The sequence below is a fragment of the Prosopis cineraria genome, unplaced genomic scaffold (genome assembly GCF_029017545.1).
Source record: "Prosopis cineraria cultivar Desert tree isolate PC_DT_omini unplaced genomic scaffold, ASM2901754v1 PC12, whole genome shotgun sequence".
In the NCBI taxonomy this organism is placed as follows: domain Eukaryota; kingdom Viridiplantae; phylum Streptophyta; class Magnoliopsida; order Fabales; family Fabaceae; genus Prosopis; species Prosopis cineraria.
In genome coordinates, this window is record NW_026555343.1 from 1494956 (window position 1) to 1508165 (window position 13210).

Below are 13210 nucleotides of genomic sequence, written 5' to 3' on the forward strand. Positions count from 1 at the left end.
AATCCATAACGCTCTTATCATGAGTGATCCTTATCATAAAGTCATTACTTTCTTCCCAAAAAGCTAACTTAATGAAGTGTGTGGTGCACCTACTTATATACTAATAATTTCGTCCAATGTGAAATGTAACAAACTACTTCCTTCTGCTAAAAAGAAGAAAGCAACCAAACTTGCATAGCTTCATCTAACATAACTTTGTAACTTCAGTGCCTTGAGATTAGTTACGGTTTTGGAAACTTAAACATTTCCTCTACATTGTACTCATTCACGTTTCTTTTAACATGCTTGATTTCTCCAAAAAAATTGAGCCCATTGTGCTGAACAGCCACAATGATCCAAAAAAATTATGATAAAGGATCTTAGGTATCCACAACGCTCAGATCAAGGATTCACTCCTTCGGCATGCTTGGCACACGTGAAGAAGTTTGACCCTTCCATGAGCAATCAGTATTAATTTTTTTTAATTGCTAAAATTATAAGAATTCAGTTGTGTTAAAATTTAAGAAATGGATAAAATTATAAAAACCGAGTTATGTTAAGTGAGTTAAAAACTAGCATGCCCAAAATGTGGAGGCCAATGGTTAATTTTTCATATTTCATGTAACTGATCTTCCCCGTCCCATGTTCATCATGTAGATTGTTTTTTTTTTTTTTTAAACCACCATATCATGTAACTGTCAAAAGCTTACACACTCACGCACGCACGCACGCACACAAAGCATTGTATACGTGCGTGTGTGTTGGATGTGTATTGGCTCCTCTCTCCTGCGTCCACCTTCCTCGTTAATCTCCTTTGCGTTGTGCTTCATCCTGAACCAAACCATGAGAGAGGAAAGAGTCCTTTTCGCAACGCGAAGCATTCCAAACCTCTCAAACTCTTTGAACAATGTCGTTGACCCCGAAGACCATGAACCGTTGTGGAAGAAGATCACCCTCAGTCTCGCCACCGACGGTTATGGCGAGGTTGGTTCCCGCGGCGATGATTGCAAATTCGCCTGTGTTTCGATAGCAGAGAGGAAAGTTGAAAAACAATTCAGGCCGACGCTGGCTCAGCTCCTGAAGCATCCACTGGCCGTTGTCACATTCGTGCCCAGAGATGTTTGCGTGTTCTTTGCCGGAGCCATTGCCGGTGCTACTGCCAAGACTGTCACTGCTCCGCTGGACCGCATCAAGATCCTTATGCAGGTGCTGTCTCTGACTTGACACGGTTAATTCCTCACCTGCATTTGTTATACTTGTTTATTTTCGAGAATTGTAATGGCTGAAATTCGCTACATTTTTCGAAGCGTGGACAATTCAATTTTTTGTCGTTAAGCTTGGAGATTGAAACCAGTAAATGTAAATTAGTGTGGAAGTTCGATATTTTGTCAACATTGACTGGATATAAGCTTTCGCTAGTTTCAACTTTGTTTTCATGGTAAAAGAAATTGGAGCTATGTCCAATATCTTTATTCAATTTAAATGAGTTGATGCTCTCTATAATTTTTTTTTGGGGCCAAGATGCTCTCTGTAATTTGTTTGGACGTCATTGACATATCGTGGCCTTCTTTTTCCAGTTTCTCTTTTCATTTTTTTCTTTCTCCTTTCCTTTTTTTTTTTTTTGGTAAATTTTTTATACTGGTGTCCTGATCATTTAGCTAAGAGATATGCGCCTTTGCTGATCAGAAAAGTTTTTGCTTTGTTCTTGTGCGTATAGATCGCTGACTGTTTTAATACGGCATTATGTGTTTGCAGACTCATGGAATACGAATAGGGCAAGAAAGTGCTAAGAAGGCAATTGGATTCATTGAGGTATTTGATGATTGCATCGTTTCCTATTTTATATGTGCAGTTTGTTTTTATTTATTTTATGGTAGCTAATAGCATGGAGGCATTAAAAGTGTTGATCTTTCTTTTGTTGTTTTATAAGAAGCTGATTGCTTATGTGCCATGTGTAACCTCCTTCGAGCCATTGGCCTGAAATTTTTTTTCTTTTATCCTAAAATCCTTGTGTTCATTTCATGGGTTCCACTTCCAGACAGCAGGAGCAGGGTTCTTAAGGAAACCAACGCACCTGCAGACTGCTGTCATTTTCCAGATTTCTCAAATATAATTGGGTACTTTTAGGATTGATGGCTTTGATGTTTCCTGGTTATTGATTCGATTCCTGTGACCAAGTATAGTGGACTATTCATTGAACACTTTAAAATATGGCCTATATGATGAAATATTAGTTATTGAAATTCCTTCTAAATGAAAGTGGAACAAGATGGTTGCAAGATAGTTTGTTTTCTGTTTGGTGTTAAACGTGCTTATTCAGTTGTTGCTCGCTATCAATCAACCATTCTTGGGTTTGTTGAAGTTGTTTGCTCTTAAATTGGTAGAACTTGATTTTTGTACCTATCTAATTGAAAGATAATTTACTAAATTTTCAGTATTAAAATTGCCAACTAACTTATCATAAGGTTCCCTTTTGTCACTAGATGCATACTCTTGGCAAAAGATTTGTATGTACTGGTCAGTTGATGCTGAATTTTTAGTCTTCCCTATCTCTTTGCCCCAACCTTTAATGTATCTTGTCAGTAAATGCTCTTTTGATTGGAGCATTTATCCAAGAATTTTATTGGAGCTAACTCTAATACGAATTACAGGCTATAACAGTTATAGCAAAAGAAGAAGGCATCAAGGGCTACTGGAAGGGCAACGTTCCCCAGGTCTCTGCAAATGTTAAGTCTATTGGTATCTATTTCTCCAAATAATATTGACTGGTCATTTCATTTTAGTGTTTCTTCTTTTGTATCCCAGGTGATTCGGATCATACCCTATAGTGCTGTCCAGCTTTTTGCTTATGAAACCTGTAAGGTAACCAACCCCCTGACTATCTCGTTAAATGTTTCAATGCTAAATATTTCTTGCCCATGTCTAGAGTTATCCTTTTGGATTTCTAGAAAATATTCAGGGGAAAGAATGGCGAGCTCTCTGTTTTTGGAAGACTTGCTGCAGGTGCTTTTGCAGGCATGGCATCCACTCTTGTAAGTAACTTATTTCAAAGGTCTTGTAGGATTGACAGCCATGTTATTACGTTATTGTGCTTCATTCCAGCATTTTATTACAGTATACTCTATATATCACTGTGAATTTATTTATTGTTATTTATAACTATAATATCTATCAATGCATCTAATTTTCTTTTCATGACTACGTAGATAACATACCCATTAGATGTCTTGAGATTACGATTAGCAGTTGAACCAGGTTATCGAACCATGACAGAGGTATGATAGGCCTGGCTTTTTTATCTCACAAAGATCTGCCTCTTTAAAAATGGAGCAAACTTTGGCTTTTCTAGGTTGCTTTGGGCATGCTAAGAGATGAAGGATTTGCATCTTTCTATTATGGCTTGTGGCCTTCCCTAATTGGAATAGCTCCTTATATTGCTGTCAACTTTTGTGTTTTTGACTTGTGAGTTCGCGGATAATCTTTTTTTCTTCTTAGCAAATTAAAAGAGAATGGCTTGGATATTGAAATTGAAACATCTTGATCATCTTTGAATGATAGATTAAAGAAGTCTTTGCCTGAAAAATATCAAAAGAGAACTGAAACCTCCCTACTAACAGCTGTACTTTCGGCTTCTCTCGCCACAATTACATGCTACCCTCTAGACACTGTGCGAAGACAGATGCAAATTAAGGGTACACCTTACAACACGTTCTAGATGCTCTTACAGGTGGGCGTTGCTTCTCTTTGCTTTCAACATAAAATAGTTTTCTTGCATACACAGTTGGTATATGTGTGTATGCTTATCTCCGTATTTTGTGTGCTAATTAGTGACAAATGTATAAGCTTCACAGGTTATTTAACATTAGAGGTTTGAAAGTCTAATATTCTAAAAGGTCTAGCTTGTGTTTTAGTGTTTAGTCTTTCGGTCACGGTTGTTGGCATTTATAGCTGTTGTCAAGTCACTTTATGGGTGCCTGGAATTAAATATTTCTTAATCAGACATTGTTAGAATTTTTGAGCAATCAGTTTTATATGAATGCTTATGTACTTAAAATTTGTCTCTGTCATCAGCAGATGTCAGTCACTGAATCACGATAATGTATTCCCTCTGGTCTTTATTGTGGGACACTTTCGATGGTTTCATGCATTTTTAGAAAAGTTAATTTTTTTTTTAATATCCTAAAAAAAATTAGATGTATTTTTATTTTTATCCTTGACTTTAAATAATGATACAACTATATTAAATACCTTCATGCTAATCAAGAAAGGGAAAAAAAGTGATTTAATTATTATAAGGTATTCTATATTTTGGACCAATAATTACTTTTAGAAGGTGTCTTATAAATAGGATCGGAGGGTATAGTATTCCAATTCTTGACTGGAAATTGAATGGGTAATAACCTATTTGGTAGGAGGGATCAGGACTCCAGTTGAGAGTTGCTTTAACGGAATGAGGTCTACTGTTACATTTTCTTCCATACAGTGTTTTCCTTTTCATCTTGAATTTTCTACCCAAAATTTTTCATAGGTGGTGTTATTATAATATAAAATAGGGTAAGATTTGGAAATAGGTTTGATCACCCAAGTGATTCAAATTCAAGTATATTATGAGCGTTATTTTGTAGCCGTTTACTGGGGCATGATGGTGCTATGTCTATGGTTTATAGAAGTTATTTATTTTTATCACTTTAGTGAGGAGAGAGGGCATGCAAGAAACATAGCTTGGTCCTATCAAAGGCCTTCAAAATCAATTTCAGCTGACCGTGCCAGATTCTCTTTCTGCTATTAAAAATATTTCATCGATGAAACTTCTGGCGAGTTTATATAGGAATTATGATTTTGTGTGTGACGCTCTACATCTTGAAATAATTTTAGATTCTATTTAATTTTTCAATGATTTTTAGATTATATGCATGAAACTCCTAACAAGAAATTGTGGCCTTTAAGCATGAAACTAGCCCATATATATTTTCTGTGAGGAACTCTATACAGGTAAAAGGCAATTTAAATATAAATATCAATCAATATACTTGGAATTCTGGCTTAACCAGGTTGTAGCCTCTTGTTGCGGATATATTTTAATTTATTTAGAAGATTAGAGTGCTTGAAGTTTACTGCCTCATAGTATGTGCTATTAGCAATTCAATAATCCCCTTAATGCAGGTATTGCGGAACGGGATGGAATTATTGGTTTATACCGGGGTTTTGTGCCCAATGCCTTGAAAAACCTACCGAGCAGCAGGTACTTCTGATCTTCTATTGTCCATACTCCCTCCATTTCTAATCACTGGGCTAAGTTAAAAAGCCTTGTTTAGTTCAAAATATAGAGCAAAAATGTAGTGTTGATATTTTTTACAATCTTACCCCTTCTTTATTATTTCTGGTCTCATTATGTTTCATGGGGATTGGTACAGCATTTTGTTGTGGACTTTAATTTTAGTGAAAGGAAAAATTGAAAGATATATGGTTTTTTTAAAAAAGTTTAAGGATGCTAACTGCCACGCCGTAAAAACCGCGAAGTAGTTAACCTTGCCTTGTAATTAGGACCAGAGGCAGTATCAATAAAGATTATGATCTATTGACTTGATTGTTATTGCAACCTTCTCATTGCCTGGGGATAACCTCATTTTCTTCTGAACACGTCATTCCATCCCGCTTGTTAAAATATAAGTAGCTCAAGTATTGTCTTAAGCTAGGCCTTTGGTGTTATGATCGCTAAGACATGCTCATTTTCTTTTCTACTATGCTAAGCATGCATATTGATGAAAAGTAGAGTTAATTATGATCGTGTATATTTTACCCTGAATCACGTTTTGTGCTTCCTCGTTTGATTTCTCTACTGTTTCTCTGTGCAGCATCAGGCTAACCGCATATGACATTGTCAAACGCCTAATTGCAGCCAGTGAGAAAGAGTTTCAAACTATCACAGAGGAAAATCGTAAGAAACAAACAAATACCAAGACTCAGTGATGCTGAAAGTATAATTCATATTGTCGGAGCCTATCTTTTCCTCCGAGGATATTGCTCTTGTAGCATCACCTACTAGTTATAGGAGTTTTTTCACTCCTGAACTGCCAGCTTTGCTGGCAATGTTGTTGTAGGGCGGAAAAAATCAAAAAGTGCTCTCTGCGAGGTACTTCAGTCCATCTATGATCCGTGAAGAAGTTTTCATAAAGCAATCAATAATTTGGTGCTCAGTTCGAGGGAAAAAATCCACTACAATATCTTTACTCATCCGAGAAACTGAGTCTAAGGAACTCCATCCAACTTGTCTTTTTTTGTACCAATGCGAAGTGAACCTTGTAGGAGAAACGGTCGTTTTAAGTGCTTTGTAAATACTATATTGATATGCTCAATTCATTTTTAGGTAGCTGTATTTAATTCTGCCATGTTGTATTTGTCAAACTGAGTGCTGGAAATATTATACAGGTTAATCCAAGTTCTTTTGTTCTTTAGCTTATCATGACTTATTTACATGACATTATCCTTATTTATTGTTCTACCGAAATCAATGGACTCATCAGTGTCCTATGGGCAACATTATAATAACTTATGCTCACAGATACTGCAGCATTATCAACCTGTTATACAAAATTCTGAAGAAAAAATATCCTGCTTAGTGACATACATGTAATATTCAAGTGCAGACTTCTATTGTTATTTAATTTTTTTCACAGTACGAATTCTGCATTTTTTTCCAGTGAAACACTGCAGTGTCTTTCATATATCTCACAGGTGTAGGAGACATCTCAGTGACTTTCCAGAGACCAAAAGATCAAAGGCTTTGTTAATGTCATCAAAGGGAAGCTCGTGAGTGATGAACCCGTCCAGCTTCACCACCTGCGAAGTTAGAGCCATGACAAGTAAGTATTATCATGTGATCATACTTTTTTATATGAATATAATTCTAAAATAGTTTATACAATGATGATGTAACATTAAATTAATGAAAGATAAGGGGGGATGTGTTGGATGATTATTACTCCTTGCAAGCATTGTTTGGCAAAAAGTGGGAGGTGGGTCCTTCCTTTGAAGCCTCCAAAGACCGAAGCAACAATTCTGCGACCATCAAACAGCTCCATTGGATGAATTGGAAGCATTTGTGGGGTTGCATGAATTCCAAGTATTACTGTCAATCCCCATCCCTGTTTCACCCAAATATATTTGTCAAACTAAGTCACACCACTTTTAAATTTTACAGATAACATAACTTCCAGCCCTTAAACTTAGTCTCAATTACCTATTTAATTCCTGAAATTTGTTTTCCTTTAACGCAAGTCTATGTGACTCATTAAATATTTGTAAGAATTGAGTTGAATCAAATCAAGAAATTAGATTGAATAGTTATAAGTTAAGATATTATAGGGAATGAGTTGTTTCAAATCAATGTTCAGGAACTGGATCAATAATCCTTGTCGTTAGTATATATGAAAAAGAAATGAATACCTCATGAACAGACAAGAAGGCATTTCGGAGGACATCAGAGTTTCCTACACATTCAAAGCTATAGTCTACTCCTCCTCCGGTCATTTCTCTTATCCTCTGCCAATGATATAGTATTTATCATGAGGAAAAAATTATTTGCGATAATTTTTTTTAAGCATCAATCCTTGCTCAATATTATATGTAAGATAGTATCATTGCTTAGAGAGAAAGGACGAACCTCGAAGACAGGCTTCTCTTCATCCCTTGGATTTATGAAATCCGTCACTCCCATGTCCCGGGCTTCCACCACGTTCAAAGTGTGTTAGTTATATTTTTTATTACAACGTAGTAAAATCTAACCATCTAAATTTTTATTGAAACGAAACAATAATTTTAATGCGTTGATGAAAAAAACAAACAAGAATTTAGTAATTGATAAATTATTTGATACGTAGATGGCTATAATAGTAAAAAAAAAAAAAAAAAAAAAAGAATCTATACATATGTGAGGAAGATACCTTTGGTGAATTTGTCGGGGTTGATGTCTATGCCGATTATCTTGGATGCCCCTCTTGCTCGAGCACCTTCTGCCACCTGAGTCAATTTGGATACAATATATTTAAAAAAAAAAATGCAGAGTCAACCACATCATTTGAAAAGAGAAAATGCAGAAATATCAGAGACTAAAAAAAAAAAATGATTGAATGCAATTTGCAAGAGGATGGAGAAGGAGAACTGACAGCAAGGCCCACAGCTCCCAAACCGAAGACAGCAACATTGGATGCCGATTGCACATTGGCAGTGTTCCATGCTGCTCCTACCCCTGCGCGGTTCATTTATAGTGTCTTTCAATTATCATACTCCAACTATTTTATTACTGTCACTGTTCATTTTGAATCGATTATCGTTCAACCGGTTAGGATATTAGTTTAAAAAGTTAAAACTCTAGTCATTATAATTACACTGATTATAAATAAAATATTTCATTAAATTGATCAAAACATTAATTAATTAATTTATTAGTTTAACTAATCAAATTGACCTAAATTTTAACATCAGGTCAAATGATGAATCACAGTAAAAAGACATATTCCTGAATCACAGTAAAAAGACATATTCTCTCTGTTCAGAAGTGTAATATATTTTTTAAAAGGTTCAATGTTAAAAAATATAAAATATTTTTAATATTTTAAGGTGTTATTATTATTTTTTTAAGTGCCCTTAATGAATGAATTATTTTATATTTATTTTAAAATAAAATATTTTATTAAATAGAAATAAATATAAAAATATGATGTTAATTTAAGAATAAATAATTATTTTATTGTAGAGTAATATTTGATTAAAACTGCATTATATTTTGTAAGGGACGGAATAAAAATAAAGGCTGGTTCCGAGAGATCAAATAATGGACCATTTCTTTTGTTCTCATCACAATACAGGCGACGAAAATTCATTAACTTCCCAGTTCCCCCCTCAGGGACAACTGGCAGCCCACGTGTTCTGAGCCAATCTCATTCTCCCCACTTGTCCCCCATGTATGCTATTCATTTTAAAAAAAAAAAACAAACTTGGATTAATTAGCCTCATTTGATCAGCTTAATTAAAAGTATTCACCTCCAGCTTTAAATATGTGGCAAGGAATAAATTTTTTGATGAAAAGTACTCCTACCTGTAATTATTATAAAATATTTTTAACCATTTTATGTATATTAAAAAATTTAATATTATAAAAAAAATGAAATATACTTTCATTTTTACTGTTAATTTTAAATAATAATAATATAATTATATTAAATATCTTCACGCTAATTAAAAAGAGATAAAATTTAAAAAATAATTTAATTATTACAAGATGTTTTATATTTTAAAATAAAAATTATTTTTAAAAAAATATTTTATAAATAATATTAAAGAGAGTATGGTTTAAAAAGAAAAATGTTTGCAAGTTATTGATGGGGCTAGCCTGGATAAAAGACATAAATTACGGAAGCAAAAGGAGGGGGTTAAAAAAAGGGAAACAATGCATTGTCTTCGTTGCAATTCATTCAATGTTCAATGTCTGGCTTACCTCATCATAATTCCCGTCAACCAATAGTCTAATTAATTCTATCAGGAAAATATTTGAAAAAGTAGAACAAAAACTTTCTCCCAACTCATCTCTGTCAGTTTGTATCAATCTAGTCTGGCTGTTCTGTTGACATAATCACACGCAAATACAAGAAACTGGGGTACTTTGTTCTTTAATCAGTTGATGTGACTACTGAATCAAATATTTCTTATTTGATTTTTTTTTTAATGGCCAATTTCCCCAACATATTGCCGTGTCAACCAGCAGAAATGCAAAAACAGACAAGAAAAATAATACTATTTAATTAAACCTTTTAATGCTCCGCTTCGCACGCAAGATGAGGTTGTTTAAGTAAGATACTAATGTTTTTGAAATAATCAACCATAATATTGTCAAACAATTAAAACATTCATGTGCCATTGTTTTACGAAAACTTAGTACAGTAGTCGATGAAGATCACATATATAATATATATATATAAGCATAATTTTCTCATAAGTTCTTAAATTATATAATTTGTCAAGATTATATATTTTTTATCTTGAAAAAATGCCGAATGTCATACAAAGAAAAACGATTTTTTATAAATTGAGAAAAAATAGAAAAAAGTTTATTTTATTATTAATTTTTAATAAAAAATATATACTTTAATTTTTTAAAAAAATAAAAGAAACTACAAAAGTTTAATATTGTTTACTTCAGGCTGCGTGTGTGTATCAAGAGAAACTCACATGCAATCTTTTCTTTTTTCATTATAGAATTTAATTTCTAATATTTTAAAAATGAGTATGTAATTCAAATAAGACTAATAAAAATTGTCTTAGACCCAAAAAAGTAATGAAAAATGATATGATTTATTCAAATAAATTTAAAGCCAAGTCAGAGATGGTGAATGAATTGGCCATATATTAAAATTTTAAAATAGTAGTCAAATTACCCATTGCCCCTTCCCATGGGCTGAGTAAGGGACGTTCACGTCGTTGCAATGGCATCCGTGGAAGAGAACAAAGCGATTGTCAGTTTCAAGATCATTGACTGTGCTGTGCTTTCGTGTTTGAACTCTTAATCAGGATACTAAAAATTTGACCGGCCAATTTCAAGGTGAACTTAGTAACGTTACCTGTGGACACGCCGCAACTTAGTAAGGTGAGATTTTTGAGGCTGTGGTGATCAACGCCGGTGAGCTTGACGACGCAAGCGGAGTCGACGACGGTGTACTCGGTGAAGGTGGAGGTGTTGAGGAAGTGGAAGATGGGGTTGCCGGTGTCGGCGGCGGTGAAGCGGGTGGCGCCGTCGGCCACCATGTGCTTCTTCATGGGGTTGACTCCGAAGTTGTGACACATGTTGGTACGGTCACACTTGCACAAGTTGCAGTCCCCACACTCGCCGTTGAATATGGGAATCACATAATCTCCCTCCATCACATTCTTTACTCCTTCCCCTACGCTCTCCACTATCCTGCATTTATTATTCTATCATTCATTCATATCCCATGCATCAACCGTCAATTTTCTATATCTTTTAATCAACCGTATTTATTTGCAATGAATTGTATTATAGTTATCCTAATTACTATCAGCCAATATGGGAGAAGGGGGTGGGGGACCCACAGAGATCATTATCTCTCAAATTTTTAATTTTTTAATATTATATACACTCCCTCTAAATCATAATACAAGACATTTGATAGTATTCTTTTAGTTTGATTTATAAAAAAAAAGATTAATTTTAATTCTATTCTATTCATAAAGCATTTTACTATTTTCTCTTATCATTTTTATCTTTTTACTCTTATTAAATATTAAAAAAATTGAGTAATAAATGTAAAACTTTATTAAATTTTAATACAAAGTTCATGAAGTTTAAATTAGTTTTGATGAAACATGTTAAAAATGACTTATAAATAAAATTTATAGGAATACCTTACACTTTTGAAAAAGTTAATTAAAACCTTAAATTCTTAAAAAAAATTATATTTTTTCAATTATACCCTCATCAAATAACTTTTACATAAGTGTTTAATAATGATAATTATAACTTCAATACATCATTGTTTTATAAAAAATAATAAATGAAATAAGAGTACAGATATATAGTTGAGAAAATAATCACAAACTACCTAATGTCCCGAGCCAAAGACAGACTTAATTAAGAAACATGTATATTTAAATTTCTTACCCGCACGCTTCGTGGCCAAGAATCCTAGGGTAAGCCCTTTGAGCTTCATTCTGTCCAGAAAAATAGATGAAATCAAATGTTGTGACGATCCAAATATTGTTGTTGGTATAAGGATAGAGTCTCGATCGGGATCGTTACATGATTGAAAATTGAGAACATAAATATAGAAACCCCCCCCCCCGGAAAAAAAAAAAAAAAAAACAGAGAGAAGAAGAATTGAAGAATATTGATTGGAAGCGTAGCATACCTCGCCAAGCCAGGCACTGAGATCTGTATGGCAGATGGAAGTGAAGAGGATCTTGATTCGGACCTCCATTTTCTGGGGAGGATCAACTTTGACCTCTTCTATTACCAACGGCTCTCCGGCTCCATGAGCCACCGCAGCTTCATACATATCAGAATCTCAGAAAATGGAAATCACTGAGTCTGTATATGTGAGGATATTATTTTGGTGAATATGATTACCTCTGCAAGTAATGATCTTGCCCTTTGTATCGCTCAGACTCAAGTGCTCCAGTCCCATCTTCTTCTTCTTCTGCTGCTTCTGCTTCTGCTTCTGCTTAATCGCTTCTCTGATTTTTTTGCAATGGAAAGTCGGCAAATATCTCTATATTTATATTTCAACTTTCAAGCATTGAAGACAAAAATGGCAACTATGGTAATTAAGGGTTATTTTTTCCATTAGTCTTCCCTCTTTGGCTCCATCTGTATTGGCTAGTTGCATACGTAGGGTGGGGTTTCTGTATTTATGACTTAATATTATATTCTTTATTGTCTTTAATATAAAGGAAATTTTAGAATTTGTTTTAAATATAATATAATATAATATAAAGTTAAGAGTAATTAATTTTTTTTAATGTTACCCGTTCTAATTTGTTATAAATAATTTGAATTATTAGATAACAATTCTTTTTTGTCTTTTTGAAAAAATTAGTCAACAATTTATTATTGTTATTATAAGTAAAGCAAAGTAAAATTAAAAAATTACATTTTTTTAACAATTTTATACTATAACTATTATTTTTTTACTAAGCACAAAATTGATTGAGTTTGCTTTGTAAAATAATGGATACGAGAGTAAATTGAGGCTTAAACTAGATGTTAAAAAATGTCTAGATCTTAAATTTATTTTTTATGCAATATTCTTTTTCAACTTTAAAAAATAATATAATGCAGTTCCTATTATTAATAAAAGTTAATTTTAACCCCTAATATATCAAAAAAATTATAGAAAAAGACTAACAAAATTTTCTTAGTCATTTTTTTTGGGTCACTCTCTATAATTTTTGGATTTTTACTATATATTTTAGATTTTTTAATCTTTTATGTCTTTTTTAGTATTTTTTTATCAACCAATAGTTAAAAATAATTTTTATTAATAACAAGGCCATATTATATTATTTTTAAAAGTTAAAAAAAATATTACATAAAAAAATGAGTCTAAGGTTTTAAACATTCTTGAATATATAGTTTAGGGGTTAATTTTCACTTTTACTTTAAACTAATATATACTTATTTCAGTTTTTTTATAAGATACCTTTTAAAAGTAATTTTTAG

At 33.1% G+C, this 13210-nt stretch overlaps 1 protein-coding gene and 1 pseudogene across 1 annotated transcript; one reads left to right on the plus strand and one right to left on the minus strand.

The window, feature by feature from the left end:
* The first annotated feature begins 728 nt into the window (after nt 1-728).
* On the plus strand, nt 729-6437 carry LOC129288294 (probable envelope ADP,ATP carrier protein, chloroplastic; annotated as a pseudogene).
* A 70-nt stretch (nt 6438-6507) lies between these two features.
* LOC129288295 (alcohol dehydrogenase-like 4) lies at nt 6508-12283 on the minus strand. The gene is made up of 10 exons (XM_054924808.1): nt 12119-12283; nt 11901-12037; nt 11654-11703; nt 10596-10933; nt 8145-8227; nt 7923-7998; nt 7643-7704; nt 7426-7521; nt 6963-7124; nt 6508-6819 (listed from the first exon to the last, which is right to left on the minus strand). The coding sequence occupies exons 1-10, from the start codon at nt 12174-12176 to the stop codon at nt 6709-6711; spliced, it is 1173 nt and encodes a 390-aa protein (XP_054780783.1). The 5' UTR covers nt 12177-12283; the 3' UTR covers nt 6508-6708.
* Nucleotides 12284-13210: the final 927 nt, after the last annotated feature.

Bases quoted from the DNA above. Each gene is read 5' to 3' on its own strand.
- LOC129288295 (XM_054924808.1), bottom strand. From the start codon at position 12,176: ATGGGACTGGAGCACTTGAGTCTGAGCGATACAAAGGGCAAGATCATT. The intron at 10,934-11,653 runs GTAAGAAATTTA...TAATAAATGCAG, and splicing joins CTTGGCCACGAAGCGTGCGG to GATAGTGGAGAGCGTAGGGG. The intron at 7,705-7,922 runs GTATCTTCCTCA...ACGTGGTGGAAG, and splicing joins CCCCGACAAATTCACCAAAG to CCCGGGACATGGGAGTGACG.